Raw genomic sequence first — 23,335 nt, forward strand, 5'->3', positions numbered from 1 at the left:
TTTAAAAAGTACAAATAAATCTATCAAATTAATTCCAGTAAAACTTTCTTATATATATTATTTGTGAAAATAAAATCTAGCTTATTTCGACATTCCGTATATAAATTGTCCACAATGAAACATAGTGATATATATAGTATAAGCTCCAACGAGACACCAATCAACACGTCTTATCAAGTGAAGTAAATTGATACTCGTCGCTCCCTTTCTTGCCGTTACATTTTGCTTATAAATTTCGCGTGACTTTTTCTCTTTTAATATTTTAATAACACATGTCAGAAAGAGTTGGTTAAATGCTGCAATTATACAGTCATGCCAGCTTACAAAGCCGTATTCTTCATCAGTCTCTATATATATATACAAATAATTTCTTATTTTCAGCAATCAGCAAGGTTAGTGTAAAATTTCTAGAACATGAGAATGCAAAACGAACATTCAGACAGAGTAGATGGTGGTGGTATTTATCATCCGGATCACGGCGGCACACGACAGTAAGCCACTTTGAATCCACTAGAGCACAGTTTAGGCACCATGTCGTTCCTAGGCAAGCTGTCAAACAGTTTACCAGTACTAAACAACGTCACTAGAGCAAGGAACTGATAACTATTATACATGTCGAATGAGCGTGGAAAGGATTTCATTATATATCAGAACGAAAGTGACCTGTACCGTTCAGGAATCGCCCACTTCACAGTTCAGTGCTCTACCTATTGAGCTAACCGAACGATTAGATAGTACAGATTTATATAAAGCGACCCGTGGTTCGAGTCCTAGTTGCGGCTTTCCGATTTTTCGTGCAATTTTATACATTAATTGTTTTTTCATGCATAATAAATGGGATGAAATAGAGTACACCAGTCATAGTAACTCGGCAAATCTTTAACATCAATACAAATCTTTAACATCAATACAAAACAACTACAGGAATAGTGCGCATAAACATCAAAACTGATTTTTTTTCATAGAAAAAAAAAGCACATTCCAAATAAATAAAGAAAACATTTTGAAATACTTTATATCAATACTACGATATATAATCAAATGCATGTACAGGCAGTAACTTCTCAACTATAACCAACTACTCTCACACTTTCATTTGAGTTCCCTTGTATTTTTTCTTCATGTTGTCTTTTACAAAATGATAATTTATAATCAAAATTGTAATTCATTATTTACTGTAATAACTATAGTTATGTGTGTACCCTACATTACATTGCTTATAAATGTAAATGATGCTGAAGCTGTTTTCCTTTAAGAACACTTTTTTATTTATTTATTTATTTATACATGTATTACAATATTTCCCATATAAATTTAGTGAGTTTTATTATTTTGGCAAGATTCATAAAATATGATATATTCATTGACTCAAAAAGAAGACAAGACTAACAGTTAACAGGAGGTAAATTAACTATATATAAAGGACAGAGATATCCTCTGCTACAGTAGAATACTGGAACTGATAACTGATTATAACAATCATAATTTATAACAATCTGGTTATAACTGATAACATGTGAGATGTTACACCTCAAAATATAATCATTTATACCAAGTTATTTTTAAAAAAAAGTTTTATAAGTTAAAAAATATCAAGCAGACCTGAAATGTTGACGTTTTACATTAGACCATTAAGAGTAACCTTGACCTTGAGTGTAGTGACCTTCTTGTTGCACTTTGCACATTCTCTCATAATGGTGATCATTTGTGCCAAATTGTTTTAAAAACTTTTCATCAGTTAAAAAGTTATAAAGTGGTCAGGAAATATTGGCCTTTTACATTTGACCTTTAACATTGACATTGACCATGGGTGTAGCAACCTGGTTGTTATGTTCTGCACATCATCTCATAATGGTGATCATTTGTGCCAAGATTTTTTAAAAACTTTACATCAGTTAAAAGATCATGATGCACAAATGAAAATGTCAGAGACAAACATATTGAGAGACAAACGGACAGACACCATTCCTATTACCCCTTCCCCACTATGCAGCAGGGGATTTTATGTTAATGAATGATTACCCTACAAATACATTTTCCTTGTATTTGTCAGCACAAAACATATTGCATTTGATAAAAACAAATAAAACATATGTATGTTGTTTGTTGTGTAACTTGTGTTAGTGTCAAATTGTCAAACAAACTTTTTAAGAATTTAAAATGACGTGATCTTTCTTTAGTAAATTTTGTCTCCGATACTGAGAATAAGGAAGCATTTTTTTTTAGAAAAAGATAACATTACAATTTTTCCTTCTAATGAAGGTATTCTTGGATCTAATGAAGCTGCTCTTGGAATACGTTTTGCAACTGATGGATATATTTACCATTGATTACCAACAGAAAGTTTATCATGGGTATAAAACAATAAAACACAAAATATGGCAACTAAAATGTTTTGCACACTGTATGTCTAAAATACCATCTCTCCAAAACTTTTAGTGTACATTTTCACAGTTATAAAGTAATAAATAAAGTATCACAATCAGATTTGCATAAATCAAAGTTTATAAATTAATGATGAAAAATCATAAATTTTGTTATACAATTGATATCATAAAATAATATTGTCTCATAAATTGAGTAACTAGGAGAGGCCCTGTGGACATTTGTAATGAATCAATGATTTTGTCTGGTCTTGAAGAAGCATGGTTTTCAAATGTAAGATAGCTGGATTACCTACCACATGTAAAGTATGATGTTTATGTCAGATTTTTTTCCATACCATTGCTGTTGCTGTTATGTTTCTAAAAATTCTTGTACTTTTATGATGTACAATGTAAACAGCTACTTTCAGTGTTTGTTTATCATATATTATTTTCCTAAGCTTTGTTAAATAAATGCCTCAAGTATATATTACAAAAAGAGACATATTTTTGGATAACCCTTAAGGGAAACTTTACCAAAATGAAAAAGTAAAATTTCAGACTTAAAATAGGAATTACATCATATTAAAAGTAAACAATAAATATGAACATGCCTAAAAACACATGTAATAAATAAAATGTGAATGGAAAAAAAGAGGTCAAAAACAAAGTTTTAAAGAAACAATTAGTTAAACAAATTTCTTAGATATACTCTAACATGGAGATTTTGTAACTAAATCAATCAAATTCACAATGAAATTGTAAGAATTCTTCATGCACTGTCTTCCAATGGTACAAAAATTACTATTATAAATATGTCACCAGCAGAGAAATAAATGATAACCTTTAAACTTCTCACATATAATACATTCACGTGTCCTTTACAATCAAAATATATGTAATACTCATACTGTTGGTTTGATGATATCTCACATGTTGTAACAACATGCTACAATCAAATGCTCACTCTCACTATACACCATGCATGTGGTCAATATGAACATCAACATTAACCCAGGATGTGTTTACTTGGTTAAGTTGAGAGATATACATCTTTTTATATAACACCTTATAACATCAAACAAATAAAACATGACTTGTGCATTTTTCTAAAGTAAAATAGAAAAGGGAGCATATTCTGCAAAATTGCTTAGCAGTTTACCTGCCCTTTTAAGTCAACAATTTTTACAAATGTGAAGTGAATACATTTAAATATTAGAGAAAATGGCAAATATTCTGAAAAAAGAGGGAATAAATTAGCAAAATAAATGGCTCTTCAGCATAATCTGCCACTATAAAATGCAATCCAAATTTTATAGTGGACAAGTGCTTCAGGTTTAAAGTCAATATCTTTAATAGTTTTCGAGAAATATACCTTACCAAAAAGGTTAATAAAAATTTCAAAGTAAAAATACCCACAAATAACTTATAATGTTAGCTTCCCTTTAGAAGTACTTGCTTATTTTAAATTTGAAAAAGTATCAAAATTGAACTTATTAACTTTGACAATCTTTTAGAAATTGACCTTAAAACAACAAAAAATAAGGTAAAAAGGAGCATAACTTTGCAAAAATGAATTTTAGAATCATCTGCCTTTCTGAAATAGTGTCATATTTTGAAAATGATCTTGTATACTTCGTTTGAGATAGTTTCAGAGACAATAGACCTTAGCAAAAAGGTTTACCAAGTAAAAAGAATATAAGTTTTAAAAGAGGAACAACTTAGCTATTTTTAGATAAGAAAAGGTTAACCCATGCCAACACTGACAAGTGCAGATCATAATCATACTTTGGAAGCAGAGCTTTCACACAAACAAAATTGTTGAAGGAAAAATAAATGATTTTATTAAAGCATTAACTGGAGTCTCTACATTCAAGGACCATATTTCTAAATCTTTGTGCTGAACCAGGTCTTGGAGTTGTAGGTTTAGCTGATGAAGGAGGTGATGGCATCATATGAACATCTGTGGCATCACCTGTCTTTCCCTTTGATAGTGTTACAACAGCTTCTAATTTCCGTTTATTGTAAACTTGGTCTGTATTGGACACTTCCCTTATATTATCACCACTTAAACTTTCAGTATACTCCCCTTTGTATGAATTTGTACAGTTTTGCCTTAATCTAGAGCTAGCACTTCCACTGCCTGTCCTTTTTATATATGAAGTACTTTCACTGAAAGTGTGAGGTGATCTAAGTCTATCATTAGTTTTATGAAGATGATGATCATTTTGTATACCATGTTGAGTTGTAAGAGTTTTAGCCTTGCCTACAGAGTCTCTTCTGACAGGACCAGATGTCTGTGGTTCTGGTGAAACAAAAGCTTTCATTGGTCCAGCTTTCACTAACTTGGATGAAGCAGTTTTGGGACTTGATAATGATTTCAATTTGTTACCAGGAGAGACATGTGAACCCAGTTTGCTGTAAAAAAAATATATTAAATAAATTAGAAACATTTTATTTAAATACACAGAACATATATCTGAATGCAATTAAATCATTTGTACGTCTTTATGAGTTAAAAGACAAAGCTCTGATAACCCATTGAAAACATTTCTTACATAAAACAATAGGTTATTGATTTTGTAGGAAATTCATTTAATATTATTCTATGATCTATGAAAGACACAATCTATATCAACAAACATTTGTGATAAATAGTTTCATTACCTCATATATCATTCTTTCAAGCATAAATGTGACTGGATAAAAATTAACACAAATGTTTAAAGGTCCATTATGCCTCAGAGGAAAATGTTTATATTTGGTTTCTAGTTACAGTTACTTATTTGCTACATACATGAACAATCTTTTACATCTTTAGCTCTGTTGACAGTTGGTATAATTGAATAAGTGAATACCATCAGTATTTAACTTCTGGATGACAAATGGCTAACTACTCACGGTATAGAGCTACACTAAACCTTCATGTCTGGTGAAATATACTCACTTGATCAGTGATGTTGGAGTGAACGCTGGTTTTAGCAAAGGTGGTGAAGACTGTGATGTCATATTGGACAATAAATCTTTCTCTAGTGTGCTTCTCTCTTCCTTTAATTCTTTAATAGAACAATCATATTAAAATTAGGAAACTTTATACCCTCTGTCTATATATCATATACAAGAATCTAATATTATTAGAAGGTAAAAATTTGTCCCTCATAAATAAGCAAATACCTATTTACTTTAACAATTATTTTTTTTTTTCAAAATGAGAAAAGTCTAAGTAAATCAAACAGAAAATACTATCATTCATAATAAATTTAAAAAAACTTAGCAAATCAAACAATAGATAATTATTTTAATTCATCATAACAGGAATAGCTGTCCGATGAGCAGCCCACTCCATTTTTCCTAGTTCTTGATATTATGATAGAAGAGATAAGTAGAAAAAGGGGCAAAATGCTGTAAATTTAATTGGTAGAATAATCTTCCCATGATAGTAAACAAGTATTTCAAGTTTGAAGTGAATATCTGTGATGGCTTTAGAGAAAACAAGGAAACAAGTATATTTGTTGAATTTATATATCATATGGAACAGAATTACTGCCTGATGACATTGAAACTAACAACATATGTTATTCAATGTTTATGGGGTATTTTTTTCTTGGTGCCTAATGCTGTGTTAGCACATGTTGTTTTTGTTTTATTTGAGCAACTTAAATAACAATAATTGCATTGTTCTTGTGACATGATGGCATTACATGTTGGTAATGAACAAGTACACCAAGTACATGGTCAATAGCTTTGGTAGTTTCTAAGAAAATGGTCCTGAACATTTTACAGGTAGCAGTGATCTTTGACTTTTGACCTCAGAATTGGTGTGACAGGTCTATATATGAAGTTTCAATGATAGAGCTTTATCAATATTGAAGTTAATTTCCATAAACAACAAGAGCTGTCCGTAAGACAGCGCGCTCGACATTTTTATTGCTTGCCAATAAAAAAAGTTTTTGCAGTAATACAAAACATTGACAGTTAAGGGCCATAATTCAAATAAAATCTTTGACAGAATTACCTTCTCCTGGACATGTTTGGGAATCATGATTGTAAACAAGTATTCCAACTTTCAAATTAATATCTCAAACAGTTCAGTCAAAAAGTGGACTGGTACTAAAAACTTAACCAAGATTCTAAGTCGATAAAAGGCCTTAATTTTTAAAACAAATCCTTGACAGAGTTACCTTCTCTTGCGTACAGATGGGGGTAATGATGTGAAATAGCATTAAAAGTTTCAAAGCAATATCTCAAAGGGTTAAGGCAATAAGTGGATTTTACCCATATTCAATGTATTTTCTAAGTCAAAAAAGGGCATAATTCTGTCAAAAACCTTGACAGAGTTATGTCCTCTTGTCTGTTGATGAAGGTCGTGATGGTAAACAAGTATTGGTCAGTTTCAAAGCAATACCTCCAATGGTTTGAAATAAAGTGAGGTGGTACAAAAAACTTAACCAAGCTCAATACACTTTTCTAAGTCAAAAAAGGGCCATAATTCTGTCAAAAACCTTGACAGAGTTATGTACTCTTGTCTGTAGATGGAGGTTATGATGGTGAACAAGTATGGTAAGTTTCAAAGCCATACTTGTAATACTTCTGAAATAAAGTGGGGTGGTACGAAAAACTTAACCAAGGTGTGACGCCAACGCCGACGCCGACGCCGACGCCGGGGCGAGTAGGATAGCTCCCCTTTTCATAGAAAAGTCGAGCTAAAAACTACAGCAAAGGTTGACCAACCACGACCCCTATAAGTGGGTCATGACAATACCTCCATCTTTTTTCTTTTATGGGTGGAGTTAAAATATCTGATTTTTACATGTAAAATAACTAAGTTGAATATGAACGATTGCCAATGGAATATTGCTATTATTTACATGTAGAAGTTGTTTTTACACATAGCTCAAACATATATTTGAAAGAACCTGATTTATTGGGAAACTTCACTAAAATTGCAGATGTCTTGAATTGACAATAGTGAAAATATTAAATAAACATTAAATAATTTTAAAGTTTAAGCATGTATGTTTTTTCAGTAATGGCTAGCCTCTAAACTGCTGGTGACTCTTTTTTGTATATTGAGAATGAAATCCTTAATTAAAACATTAAAATGAAGTGTTCAAAGCAGGGTAAAGTCAATACAATGAAGATAGAAACATTGTACCTGACAGAGTAGGCTCCCTTGTTAAAGTACCAGTTGATTCTGCCCTAAATGTGGCCTCCTCATCTAAACAACTTTGGAGAAAACTTATATCTCTAAGTAATGTTTCAATTTCCTCCACCATTGTGCTCCTGCAAGAAAATGTTGAGATTTTGCATTTAAAAGCACACTTCAAAACCAAGTTCAGATCTAAAAGGTTATTTCTGCACACACGTTTGGGTACATTTAAGAAGGAAGAGCTTTTTTTAAATTCTTTCTCCAACAAAAGGTATCCAATGATATTCAAAGCACTTAAAAGTACTGATGGAAGGTGATTTTCAAATGACTAAAATCATTCATTAACATTATGTTAAGTTTGAGCAATTGAACAGCTATTTTTTGGACTCATTCAATAAAGAGTCTTGACACTAGGACCTTTAACTCTGACCCATACCCTCACTGGTAACTATAAAATGTTACTATACTGTATTGACCAAGGGCACAAACCGGAGATGATCCGGGGTATGATATAGCCGGCAGAGCTACGGTAGAGCCCCGGTGAATGCTGGCAGAGCCCCGGAGGATGCTGGCAGAGCCCCGCAGGATGACGATGGAGCTACGGTTGATCCCGGTAGAGCCCCGGCAAAGCCCGGTTCATTTCAAAAGAATCACGACAATTTGCGATGATTGCACTTGTTTGTATTAATACCCTTCCCATTTCCCTTCTATCCAGTCTTGCATAAGGATTTTTCAGAAAATCATCATGAATTATTATTCCGGAACAATAGTTATTATATTAAATAAAAATTATGTATCAATTTTATCATTTTTGCGCGTTTTCAATCCACCGGGGTTTAACTGGGCTCTGCCTGGATTGACCAGGGCTCAGCCTGGGTCAACCGGGGCTCTTCCGGCGTCATCCGGGAGCGACCGGGAAGCACCGACAGGTACCGTAGCTTCACCTGGGCTCTGCCTGGATGATCCAGAGCGCATCCTGGGTGGTTAGTTGGAAATAACAGTGCTGCCGGGGTTAGTGTGACCCCAACAATAATCTCATCCCGGATCGTCCCGGTAACTTACCGGGATGGTCCTGGGCTCTGCCGGGAGTAAGTGAGACCGCAGCTTTAAATTGAATATCTTTCATAATTTTTAAGAAGTTAACCTTAACAAAAAGGTAAATCAGGGCAAAAAAAAGTCAATGTCAAAAAAGGAGCATAACTTTGCAAATATCTGCCCTTTTAATATTGTATTATATGATGATAGTGAACAGGTAAACCTAGCTTAAAGTGAATCGCTTTAGTAGTTTCCGCGAAAATTGACCTAATGACCATAACCTATTAAAGTGACATTGACCTTTGAACTCAAAATCAGTGTGGCAGGTAGAACTCATCAAGGTGTACCCACATATGAAGTTTCTCTGTTATTGCTTAATTAATATTAAAGTTAATGACTATAATGGAAAAGTAAACCAAAAATGCCCACACTGATGCCCACAAGTGGATCATCACAAATTCTCCACATTTTTTTCCTTCAGAAAATAGAGATAAAATGATTAAATTTTAGTGCAAACCATTCTTATTTTGGGTATACGATAAATAAAAATATTACATTTGTGTAGGTTCATTAGTAATTTTATTGAGCTTGTTGAAGATTATGCTTGCAAGAGGCTTACATCAATTTTTTTAACCTTATTTTATAAATTTTGTATTAAACCAACACTGATTGAATTATCTCTATAGGAATCATTTAAGGTAGTACACCCCTAATGCACTATCTCCACTTTGAAGAGTATTCAAATAGGCTAGAATCACTGTAAAGTGTATTGAAACTGAGGGGCGTGGGTTCAACCCCCAGAAGGGGCAACTTTTTTTTTTTCTTTTTTTTTCTTTTTAACATTTTTTATTAATCTCTCAGATCCCTAATGGAAGAAAAAAATGTTTAATTTTAATTAAAAAAAATTTTGTAGGTATTTATTTACTAAATAATGCCAAATTTAATAGCAAATATGATACCAGATATTTTCAAAGTTTAATAAAATAAAAACTACACGGTAAAAGTATTTTATATTTTGCAAGACCAACCAATATACATTAAAGAAAATTTAGGCAAACTTTGAAAACAGCCCCTAATTGTTGAAAATTTTAGGGATATTTTAAAAAAGGCTTTTTACACATGGAAATGGTCAAATAAGTGTTAAAAGTGGGTGGGGTAGGGTTACATTTTTTTACATATTAAAAACATTTCGTTTAAAAACAATCATTTGGCTTGTTTAATTTGTTACCTAAATGTCATTATTTGTTTCTGAACAATGAGCAATAGAAAAACATTTTTCATAATGATGATATTATAGATTATTTAGAGTTTCCCCATTTCTGAAAAAAGCCCTTCTAATGGCAAAGTTTTAGTTCAGAAAAATGTCCATAACTCATAAACCACACGGTAAATTTTGTTTAAATTTTGCATACAGATGACATTTAAGGCATATAACTGTCCTATGTTGTCAATTTAACAGTTCCTTATAGTGCCCATTAGGGGTGTACTACCTTAACAAGTTAATGATGCATGATCATGTATGGTTACAAAAATAGAACTAACCTTAAATGAGCAAGCACCTCATCAAACTTGAGTACATTAAGCTTTTCATTCATAGCTTCAACTTCTTCACTTAGTATTGATGCTTCAGATGTTCTGAAATGTGAAATCAATAATTAAGTCAACAGATAGTCAAAGTGTTCACGTCTTTAGTTCCTATAACAAATCAATAATTAAGTCAACAGATAGTCAAAGTGTTCACGTCTTTAGTTCCTATAACAAATCAATAATTAAGTCAACAGATAGTCAAAGTGTTCACGTGTTTAGTGCCTATAACAAATCAATAATTAAGTCAACAGATAGTCAAAGTGTTCACGTGTTTAGTGCCTATAACAAATCAATAATTAAGTCAACAGATAGTCAAAGTGTTCACGTGTTTAGTCCCTATAACAAATCAATAATTAAGTCAACAGATAGTCAAAGTGTTCACGTCTTTAGTTCCTATTACAAATCAATAATTAAGTCAACAGATAGTCAAAGTGTTCACGTCTTTAGTTCCTATTACAAATCAATAATTAAGTCAACAGATAGTCAAAGTGTTCACGTCTTTAGTTCCTATTACAAATCAATAATTAAGTCAACAGATAGTCAAAGTGTTCACGTCTTTAGTTCCTATTACAAATCAATAATTAAGTCAACAGATAGTCAAAGTGTTCACGTCTTTAGTCCCTATAACAAATCAATAATTAAGTCAACAGATAGTCATAGTGTTCACGTGTTTAGTCCCTATAACAAATCAATAATTAAGTCAACAGATAGTCAAAGTGTTCACATGTTTAGTCCCTATAACAAATCAATAATTAAGTCAACAGATAGTCAAAGTGTTCACGTGTTTAGTCCCTATAACAAATCAATAATTAAGTCAACAGATAGTCAAAGTGTTCACGTGTTTAGTCCCTATAACAAATCAATAATTAAGTCAACAGATAGTCAAAGTGTTCACGTGTTTAGTCCCTATAACAAATCAATAATTAAGTCAACAGATAGTCAAAGTGTTCACGTCTTTAGTTCCTATAACAAATCAATAATTAAGTCAACAGATAGTCAAAGTGTTCACGTCTTTAGTTCCTATTACAAATCAATAATTAAGTCAACAGATAGTCAAAGTGTTCAAGTGTTTAGTCCCTATAACAAGGAGAATTTCATAATGGGGATGTCCAATTTACATTCTGAAATAGTTCATCACTAACTTCAGATACATAACCATGAAAATAAGTTAGTTATTCAGGCAAAAATATAGTCAGACTGCATAGATGTGCAAGCTGGCCTCATTTTATATTATAACCCCTCACTTTTTGTTATATAATTTCCAATAAGCCAATGGGAGATACTGTTTATACAAGTGTGGCATGGGACTAAGAAATATTTAAATACATGTTGTACACAGCACTGAGGACCTAATAGAGTCATAGTGACCAGTCAGCCAACAATCATTTAATGGAACAAAGATAAAGGCTAATGTATGTCCAATATGTGAAGCTCACTGGGAAGTCACTATTATGTTATATGAGATGTGAAGAACTGTGTGATATTCCTAACATACCTCAATTTACTATAAAATGATGAAAAAAGTTTAACAAGGAAGGAAATTTTAATGTTAACCCTTTAACTGCCATAGGGGCGGCGTATTTGCCATATGGACTGCTTTTTCCGTTTCTACAATAATAATAATAATTATAATAATAATAATTATAATAATAATAAATATATAGATAATTATACCATAGACAATAATCATTATATACTAGCAGATTTGGAAACATATATAATTATTATAATATTAACAAGAGCTGTCGGTAGGACAGCAACGCTCGACTATTCTTAGTGCTTGAAAGTAAAAAAAAATGCTTGATACAGTTAACTCCTCCTGTTTACAGGTTGGGGTCATGATGGTGAACAAGTGTGCAAAGTTTCAAAGCCATATGTCAATGGACTTTGAAAATATTTGAACTATTACAAAAACTTTAACGTAAATTTTAAGTCGAAAAAGGGGCATAATTCTGTCAAAATGCTTGATAGAGTTACCTCCTCCTGTTTACAGGTTGGGGTGAACAAGTGTGCAAAGTTTCAAAGCCATATGTCAATGGACTTTGAAAATATTTGAACTATTACAAAAACTTTAACGCCAAATGTCAATAAATTTTGAAAATATTTGAGGTATTACAAAAACTTTAAAGTAAATTCTAAGTCGAAAAAGGGGCATAATTCTGTCAAAATGCTTGATAGAGTTACCTCCTCCTGCCTACAGGTTGGGGTCATGATGGTGAACAAGTGTGCAAAGTTTCAAAGCCATATGTCAATGGACTTTGAAAATATTTGAACTATTACAAAAACTTTAACATAAGTGGTTACGCCGACGCCGACGCTCGGGTGACTACAATAGCTCTACTTATTCTTATCGAATAGTCGAGCTAAAAACAATAGCTCCTTATGCTGAAAAAAATAGCAAGACTTAGTTAAATTTTCTACATTGTTGTGATTTATCATTTAATCCTTTCTACAGTCCTTCACACAGTACCGCTGCTCTGGCATGAACAGAAGTTTCAGTTCCTTGCAAAAGTGAAGGTAACTAGTACTGGTTAACTGCTCGGCAGCATGCCCAGGAACGATACTGTGGCTGAGCTGTGCTCTGGTAAATTCAATTTTGCTTACTGCCATGAATCTGGAGGGTAAACTACAAACACCATCACTTGTCAGTCATTTGTCTGCAACATCCAGAGAAAACAAATATGTGAACAAATGTATGCCTGACATCAATAAAATACCTGTCACTACATGTAGGACTACAAATCATGGGAGTTTCCCTTCCGTCATTACCTCGGGCAGTCATTTTTGAGGAGGGTCTTGAACTATCATCACCTGAAAATAAACAAGATTGCTAATTGATGTTAACAATACACTGTGCTGCCAATACATATCCTAACTACAGTGATTCTGCTTAGCCAGTAATATACCATTGAAAAATTTATCTAGTAAAACATATTGAAGTACATTGTAGTTAAATCTTGCTATTTTTTTAGCATAAGGAGCAATGTTTATTTAGCAAATTATTATAAAATAAATGTTGAGTGATTTTTCTTTATCCTTTTGAATGTTTAAGACTTACTTGTAAAATAAAACAGAATAGAATTTTATCTACTTTTTTTTTGCCAAAAGGTATGTTTTTCTCCAATTGAGAAGCAAATGATTTCCAGTCTGCAATATTGTTGTTATTGTAGAAATTATTTGTACAAGAAAACATAAATATTAAGGCTATTTATAGTAACTTGTCTTTTTGGTTACAATGTATGTATTCAGTACTTTCTATAAGTTCCTGTAAAATTCCTAATTTGGATGTATCACTAGGTTTTTCCTAATGTCCAACAGTGCTGGTGACATTCACAACCTGTTGAATAAAAGGCGTGAATGTATACTGGAATTATGATACTTACGATAAGTGTCTAATGCATAGTCAAGAATGTCAGTGTTATGTCTGGATAATATCTTATCTGCATTTCTGAAAGTAAAAAATAAAATAATAACTCATCTAAACAAACTAATGCTTTAATTTCAACCTATTCATTGCAAAATAACAATAATTTAGTCAGTGTATCCTACATATATTTCACCTTTCAAAAAAGCCTAAGATTTACACAGATCAATAATTATATAGGAATTAGGAACTATTAAGATGTTTCCCCTCTAAATTCTTAAATCAATAATTATAACCACAACTGATTAAGATTGCAATTTTTGTCCCACAATTTCGGGGGAAAAAACAAGAAGATAACATTATAATCAAGTGAAAATTATGGCCCAAGGTCAGGAATAAAAGCAGACAACTTTTCTTACTCCCAACAAACTTTCTTAAAGTTATGACTAATAATATCTGTCATATGTTGCGGTTCAGATCGGAATATCCGTCCCGAGGGGACCTCGCCCATTGGGCTGTAACAAGGCTTGCCGAGGTACCGCCCATGGGCGGGTTCCTGAGGGACAGATATTCCGATCCAAACCGCAAACATATGTCAGATATTTTTTCTTGCATATTCTGCCATATTATTTCATATTCAAAATGGCTTACCTCAATTAGATATTTGTTCATGGAAATTATTGTCATTTCATCCATAACTATTTTCTTACAATAGCGTAAGGCTGTCATTGATTGTTGCGATATCGATATATAGATTTAGTTAATATACCTCTTTATTTTGGCTTATAAGAGAAGTCACTTTTTTTTAGTTATCTCTGTTAACTTGACCTTTAAACTCCGTTTTTAAATGTCAGTGACAAGAATAACAGAAAAAAAAACTTTCTGCTAATTTGTAGTATTTATAATGTGTAAACAAGCATGCATAATACAATGATTCCAATCTATGACACATACATGTATATGAATGTTTTTCATTGTATCTACTGTCAAAGTCGATATATTGATGTATCGTCGATATTTGTCTCTTGATATATCGATACAAAATTTTCAATCAATGACAACCCTACAATAGCGTATGTATTTACAACTTTAACAACAACCGCGAAATGACATCATCCTAAGCACATAGTCCCCTTTTAAAATGACATTGTTGTATGGCATGCGAATCATCTGGCACCCCCCCCATGCCAGATGAAATTTCCGGCATGGGTAAAACTAACGGAAACACCGGTCTGCTATTCAAGAAAATACAAGTACATGTACATACAGATGCTTTAACTTTGAGAACCACCACAAATTTGTTTGAGAGTACATTAGTTGAAGTTTGATCATGTACAGTGAAAGTTTGAGAAAACCAGACGGCTTTCTGACTGATTGTTTTGTCAGTTTTTCTCAGCGGCCCGGTTTTCTCAATGTACCCTCCACGATCATATGTATTGCCCAATGACTTACCATGGATGCCTGTTTATTTGCATTTTCATAATCAAATGTACATATATTGCTAAATAAAGAAATGATGAAATACAAAAGCACGTTTTATTTATTTTTGTCACATTATTGCGTCTAAATACAATAGAATTTTGGATTTGCAATTTGATTTTTACTCAAAAAACCTGTTTATTTACAAAATTACACTGTCTTTAATTAATTTATCTTTGTCACTTATAGACAGCCCCCATTGAATTCTTTTTGTCGATGGAATAGAATTTGGCGCCGATAAATGTCTTTTCCATAGCGTTGATATTTTGAAAACGAAAATACAGAAGCAACGCAGTATAAAAATTCTCTATTTTTTTATTTATACTGATTTTACTTTACCAATTCCTCAATTTTGACATTAATATAAAACGGTAACATCCATGCTTTACAACAAACCAAACTGTGAAAAGAGACATAATAAACTAAATCAGACAATCATTGCTTCGTTACCGCTCAGTTAACGTTTTAGACAAAATCAATTGACAAGTTGACAAGGTGTGAATAACCCATCTGACACAGGGTTATTCACACTTTTGCCATCGGGTATTGTCAGAGTAATATTCTACATAAATGACTTCATAGCCGACCCTATCAACTGTTCCGTTTCAGTTTTTACAGATTCCGGTATTGTCAATGCAATAGACTAATGAAGGAAAAATCTTGGACTAAATTAATCGTCTGGTATTTAGAGAGTTCCGATATTCTCGGTTTTCTCAACTTTCACTGTATAATTGTTCTTCCTTGGGGACACAGGAGTGAAGGTAATCTTAGTAACATGTTGTTTATGTTCCATTTTCTCTTCGTTAAAAAGGACTTAACTGCATGTATATTTTATATCTACTTTTTACATGTATTGTAATGATTGTTTAAAAACACATGTACATTGTTAATGTAATAGCTAACAATATTTAACTTACACTCCTTGATATTTTGCTTTTTCTTTAACACTGTCAACAAAGAACTGTATTTCTTGAATGAGCCGATCTCTGAGACCAGGGGGTTCAGGAAGTTTACACACAGGTTTACTTTGCTCAGTTTCTTCTCTATAATCCCTCCATATCTCTAACAAAGTCTCAATCTACAATATCAACACACAATATTCATATTTTAAAATGTTTTTTTTTTTGGCTTAGAAGAAGACCAATATTAACATATGCTGTGAACCAAATTTTTTAACATGTAATAGTTCTATCTTAGATTTATTAAATAATGACAGACTTAATATTAATTCATGTCAACATAAGTTAGTGTATATGTCAAATTTCAAACTGATGCTGTATGAGGAGTATTCCAGATTGTATATTAAAACTTTTCTTTTTCTCTCATAATTGAAGGGAATCAAAAACAAATCAGAGGTCAACTTTTCATCAACATTAACATATTGAAAACACATGAAATATTTTATGATATATTATCAATCAAATATTAACAGGTCATACCACAAAGCACCCTATAAGTGTTCAAAGGAAACTATTTTATAATATCTAAAAACCAAAGATGCTTTAAACCAAGAAGAGAAATGAAATATAAATAAAAGCACCTCTTGGTGAAGTTCTTGACTTTGGTCAATCAGTGATTCTCCCAACATGCTTTTGATTTCCTCCCTCTCGTGATCAGGTACATATTGCTTCACTAATTTCCATAGTGATATTGGAGGCTGGTATGCTTGAAGATCGAAAGGAGGTGAATCCATTGTTTGAACCATTCTTCTTGTCTTACTTACTTGAGAACAGATGTTTTCAACTCATTTCTTCTTCATTTATCACATCTAATGATTTATATTGCCTGTAATAAAGAAACATATCATGTTAAACAAAAACTGATGACAATAAATGCAGGGTGACCTACTGTTAGCTAATATTTCAGTATCACTTTTATTTCACCATCATACATTTGTAATTCAAATTTAACCATATTTAAATAATAACAACAAGACTGCATTTGAGAACAAGAGCTGTCCGTAAGACAGCGCGCTCGACTTTTTTATTGCTTGCCAATAAAAAAAGTTTTTGCAGTAAAAGGCAATACAAGAATCTCTGTATTTTTAAAGTGAACAATGGCCATGAGCATTAAGATATTTAGTGAAGAATTATTTTACTGAATTGTGTGATACCCTTGAACACTGCAGCAAAGTTTGAAATGTTTAAGTCAAAAGAGGGCTGGTAAGAAAGAAAAAAAAACTGAGTTGAGCCTATGTGTTCTGTCCGTAGCTGGTCACTTGTCCACCAATCAAATAGGCGAGATAAAATGTGAAATATGCATATACTACTGATTTTAATTTCAAGTACAAAAAGAGAAAAAATAACTAGTTGTTTGATACCCTTGAATATTACAGCAATGTTTATATGACATAATTTATGGTAAAGTGAACAAGTGGATAGGAATGAATTTTTTTAGATTTTTTAAGTTTTTTAGTGCTTGCCTATAATACAAAACATTGACAGTTAAGGGCCATAATTCAAATAAAATCTTTGACAGAATTACCTTCTCCTGGACATGTTTGGGAATCATGATTGTAAACAAGTATTCCAACTTTCAAATTAATATCTCAAACAGTTCAGTCAAAAAGTGGACTGGTACTAAAAACTTAACCAAGATTCTAAGTCGATAAAAGGCCTTAATTTTTAAAACAAATCCTTGACAGAGTTACCTTCTCTTGCGTACAGATGGGGGTAATGATGTGAAATAGCATTAAAAGTTTCAAAGCAATATCTCAAAGGGTTAAGGCAATAAGTGGATTTTACCCATATTCAATGTATTTTCTAAGTCAAAAAGGGGCATAATTCTGTCAAAAAACCTTGACAGAGTTATGTCCTCTTGTCTGTTGATGAAGGTCGTGATGGTAAACAAGTATGGTCAGTTTCAAAGCAATACCTCCAATGGTTTTGAAATAAAGTGAGGTGGTACAAAAAACTTAACCAAGCTCAATACACTTTCTAAGTCAAAAAAGGGCCATAATTCTGTCAAAAACCTTGACAGAGTTATGTACTCTTGTCTGTAGATGGAGGTTATGATGGTGAACAAGTATGGTAAGTTTCAAAGCCATACTTGTAATACTTCTGAAATAAAGTGGGGTGGTACGAAAAACTTAACCAAGGTGTGACGCCAACGCCGACGCCGACGCCGACGCCGGGGCGAGTAGGATAGCTCCCCTTTTCATAGAAAAGTCGAGCTAAAAATGCTATGCCACCGCATTAATACAACACTAAATAGTAGTGTAGGAACAGATTTTTTTGGTTTCTATACAATTTTGAAGATTGTCATAATGCATAGATGCCTGGCCTATCTGATTCCTATTATCAGATTTAATTCAAAACAATCTTGATACAGGTCCACCAAACAATTATAATTTGAACAATCTTGGTAAAGGTTCCATATAAGGAAAACCTATAGCCCCAAGGGCGTGGCTAATTTTGACACTAGAGGCAAAATTTGAACAACTTTCGTAGAGTACCTATAGATGAAATCATTTAACAAATATTAAAGCTCTAAGCCTTGTACTTTCAGACAATAAGATTTTTGATTTTTTACTATATGTATATATTGAAAATCAATGACCCCCGAGGTGGGGGCAAATTTGACCCAAGAGCTATAATTTGACCAATCTTGCTAGAAGTTCACTTCACAATGTTTCATGCAAAATATCTAACCTCTAGCATTTGTCAGTTGCTAGAAGAAATTTTTTAAAGTTTTTACTATATACATATAAGGAAAACCAATGACCCCCGGGGCGGGGCCGATTTTGACCCCAGGGCTATAATTTTAACAATCTGGGTAGAAGTCTACCTGACAATGCCTTATGCAAAATATCTAAGCTCTAGGCCTTTTGGGTCTTTACAAGAAGGTATTTTAAGTTTTTACTATATGTACATATAGTGAAAATCAATGAGCCCCAGGGCGGGGCCAATTTTGACCCCAAGGCTATAATTTGAACAATCTTGGTAGAGGTCTACCAGACAATGCCTTATGCAAAATATCTAAGCTCTAGGCCTTTTGGGTCTTTACAAGAAGATTTTTTAAATTTATTCTTATAATACCTTTTGGTTGCCATGGCAACCAGATTTCTGCATGGAATGAAATTCTTTGAACAACTTTGGAAGCCCTTCACCCAAGGATCAATCCTGCCAAGTTTGGTTGAAATTGGACTAGTGGTTTTTCACAAGAAGATTTTTTAAGTTCACTATATAATCTATATAACACACACACACACACAAACAAACACACACACAGGTGAATCGCTATATGCCACCGCATCGCAGATGCTGCGGTGGCATAAAAATATCGCTGAATGTGATGAATGCTCCCCAATCCTGCACATCTGTAAAATTTATGTATTCAATTTCAATGCACATTTGTCAATTTATTCAAAGCATTTGCAGTGATTTTTGTCTAATTTTCAAAACAACCTGTGGCTTTCTGAAGGGGAAAATATAGCATGATAAATCAGAAAAGGGGAAAATCAAATTCCAACAACTGAGAATAGAATTTACCCACACATTTTATAAAATTTTCAATTCAATTTAACATGCATGGTACAAAGCAGAAGCTATACTGGGCTCCTACATATAACTGGACAAAATATGTTGTTTTTTCGCTATAACTTTTATTTAAAACAATAGAAAAGGATGGAATTTTACCCAAATAATTTTGGGTTATTACTACAAGTAAACATTACTTTAACAAACATGAAATTAAAGATTTGACCATAGAGATTTGTCTTTAAAGTAGGGCATTATAAGAGAGAAAAAATTGTGTAGACAGCTAAATTTACCGGACATTGTGTTTTAAAATTTTTTGAAGTCGTGAATTGAAATTAATCTTTAAAAAAACAGCAAGGAAACTACGACTATTGTTAGGCAAGGTAAAGATATTGGAAAAACCTGAGTATGTCACTAAAACTAGACACAGCAGCTATGCTTGTTACGAAGAGGCCAATTTATGGGGTGTAATTGAAATTAACAATATTTACTCAATAAACGTATTGATTCTTCATGAATCTTAAACGTATGAAACAATTTGATATTCAAATGGAATTCTGTTCTTTGTCATACAGTTTCCTTTTGTTCATCATGTAGCATGTTACAAGTCATTAAATCTACATAAAAAAATTGTATTTTATATACATTTCACACAGAGTTTCCTCCCATGGGCGTAACCTGTTTCCTTATATAGCTTTTAACTTACATTTCTTTGTAAACGACAACAGCGAGATACTGTTTGGAGTCTTTGGACTAAATTTAAAATCATTTTTAATCATTAAAATATGTTATGATTGTCTCCTGAGATAATGTTGAGAAGAATTAAAATTAAAACCATCTTAAATAACCCATCAATAGCCTCAATATTCGGGTATGCGCAGAACAGATTATTCCCCCGCATGACCAGGTCGTGACATAACTAGTAAACAAAAGGACATATTAGTAAATAAAGAACTGAATCAACAATATTTTCTGAGGGTGGTTTTGTTGTTATTTACTTTGAAAATGAAAGTGTGTGTATGATTCAGACTGGATGATTTTTGAATCGAAGCAAAAAATAAAGCACTATTCTGCAGGAATAGATATTGTCTGGTAAATATGAAGGATCCCAGAAGGAACAACTTTCTGTCTTTTAGCTGACCTATGATAAGTCAGGTGCTGTTGAGTCATGTTTCTGGTGAAGAAGTGCACAGGGCATTTCAGGGGAAAATATTGGCTTTTTTAGGGGAAAATATACCTATTTTCATTTGAGCTAGGGGAAACAGCCTTCATTCAGCTGTAAAATACAGTAAAAAGTCACTGATAATGAATTATCAGTTTTCAATCAGAAAAAATAACAAAAGAAAATTTTAGTCATATGAATATATATTTTTAGGCAATTGAGAGATCACATGAATCAAATTCATACATAACATTCACCACATATATAAGTCATCTATTTCATATACAAGTGATCATAGACAAATTCATACAAACATTGTATGAGAACACACTTATATTATGCATTTAAAACATTTATAACTCACATCATAACTTGTTTGAATGTCTATTTGTGAGCATAATGATTACTACAAGAGTAATATTTACCATAAAGCAATATCTAAATTTTAATAAAATACATATATTAATCAATATAATATATAATATAATATTAACTATCAACATATTAATTGGGTGGGAAGGGTGGGAAAATTTTTCAATTATCAAAACATGTGATCTCTAAGTCGACGAAATACAGAATTACCAAAATGCCCAGGAAACAAATGGTCATGAATATTTACCGCCAAAAACAGAAGCGACCAATAAAAAGATGTTTATTGCTGACGTAAATCTACCGCCAAAAACAGAAACGACCAATAAAAAGATGTTTATTGCTGACGTAAACCATAAACAAAATTGACTCATGAAAAAACACTGAAAAGGTCAACTTCATTCAACCTAATAATTAAGTTATTTTTAAAACAAAATAATCTAAATTATCAGTTTTCAATCAGAAAAAATAACAAAAGAAAATTTTAGTCATATGAATATATATTTTTAGGCAATTGAGAGATCACATGAATCAAATTCATACATAACATTCACCACATATATAAGTCATCTATTTCATATACAAATGATCATAGACAAATTCATACAAACATTGTATGAGAACACACTTATATTATGCATTTAAAACATTTATAACTCACATCATAACTTGTTTGAATGTCTATTTGTGAGCATAATGATTACTACAAGAGTAATATTTACCATAAAGCCAAACCCACGGCCAAAATAACAAACAAGTAAGCAAGAGCATATAAATACACTTAACAAACAATGAACAAAACCTACTAAGAGGCTTTCTTATTACCTCCTTAGTAGTATAACCTTCAAGACTAGCCGTCGCCAGCTTGCAAGATAGTCTTTCCTGAGAAACAGTGTACATTGTATCTCAGGCAAAGACAAAGAACATAATTTAATAGTAAAGAAATTCAAATCATTATAAGATTCAATGCAACAACTGAATCAGAAACAAATTAACAAATCATCACTAAAATGAGCAGTATTAAAATTTTTCAATTATCAAAACATGTGATCTCTAAGTCGACGAAATACAGAATGACCAAAATGCCCAGGAAACAAATGGTCATGAATATTTACCGCCAAAAACAGAAGCGACCAATAAAAAGATGTTTATTGCTGACGTAAATCTACCGCCAAAAACAGAAGCGACCAATAAAAAGATGTTTATTGCTGACGTAAACCATAAACAAAATTGACTAATGAAAAAACACTGAAAAGGTCAACTTCATTCAACCTAATAATTAAGTTATTTTTAAAACAAAATAATCTAATTTATCAATGTATTCAATGCACACAAATTGTCAATGTATTCAATGCACGTCAGTCACTTAAGGCTGAAAGAGTAAACCTTTAAAGTGTAGAATTTATTTTTAGCATGAATGAGCAGGACCTAAGTTATGCCGCTCTCCAATAAGTCAAACTATATGAACAGATGATATGTCAGTATATGGGTTAATAACGTGTTTCAATTGACAGTGTAAAAACAATCATGGGACATAGAAGTCAAATATGAAGATTCTATAAATATAGTTTTTTTACCAGGAATGTATTCATTATTCACAAGATTAATTTTATTGGCAGAAGCTGTGCAACTTAGTGTGACAGTTTAGTTTAGTAGCATCGACATGTGTTGCTTTTACTAGCAATCTCAGACAATGTAAATATGGTGATATCATAGAACCTACAAATGTATGATATCATAGGAATTGAGTAATTACTACCTAGTCACCTACAAATTGCTTTGGCAGTAAAACCAGTCAGTGTTCCCAGTGTCATACACTTTTTAAAGAAAAAAGAAGAATTTTATAGCTCAAAATTCTTCTTATAATTGATATCCTGTGGAAAACCGGATAAACTGACTCTAATTCTCTGGTCTTTAGTAAAATGTTCGTTAAACCAGTCACATAGACAAACTTACCACACCATTACAGTGGCAGTTCAATTACCCAAAATACATAAAATAACATCTATACATCAAAATCAATCCCGCCAGAAAGATTTATCCGAGAACTATTTTACTTTTAGCCAAATTTTGTTATTTGTTTACATTGTTGTTATGAAAACAGAGAGGAAATATTTGAAAATTTCAAGTAGATCTGATCTATGTCGGTTATTTACCCACATTATAAAACATGAAATAAAATTTACACACATGTGTTTTATATTCACTTACAATCCTAACGATTTTTTACTGGAACGCTGAGGAAACAAGAATATCTGGATTTCTAAATTTAAATAACCTTGTTCAAACATGCGGTGCGTGTATACATTTAGTATCGTCAATCTAGTCCTGATGAGACAGAGGTCCTCT

The 23,335-nt window shown here is 32.3% G+C and overlaps 1 protein-coding gene across 2 annotated transcripts; it reads right to left on the minus strand.

The window, feature by feature from the left end:
- LOC132750299 (uncharacterized) lies at positions 1 to 23,335 on the minus strand. Of its 2 annotated transcripts, none has more exons than XM_060740249.1 (9): positions 23,207 to 23,317; positions 16,518 to 16,762; positions 15,895 to 16,055; positions 13,518 to 13,582; positions 12,852 to 12,945; positions 10,090 to 10,182; positions 7,519 to 7,646; positions 5,311 to 5,419; positions 1 to 4,781 (listed from the first exon to the last, which is right to left on the minus strand). In XM_060740249.1, the coding sequence occupies exons 2-9, from the start codon at positions 16,680 to 16,682 to the stop codon at positions 4,217 to 4,219; spliced, it is 1,380 nt and encodes a 459-aa protein (XP_060596232.1). In that variant the 5' UTR covers positions 16,683 to 16,762; positions 23,207 to 23,317; the 3' UTR covers positions 1 to 4,216. The 2 variants fall into 2 exon arrangements, with proteins under 2 accessions (XP_060596232.1, XP_060596231.1); XM_060740248.1 differs by having other exon boundaries at positions 2 to 4,781; positions 23,198 to 23,335.

This window comes from Ruditapes philippinarum, unplaced genomic scaffold, assembly GCF_026571515.1.
Source record: "Ruditapes philippinarum isolate M1 unplaced genomic scaffold, ASM2657151v2 ctg9580_1_1_1_1, whole genome shotgun sequence".
NCBI lineage: Eukaryota > Metazoa > Mollusca > Bivalvia > Venerida > Veneridae > Ruditapes > Ruditapes philippinarum.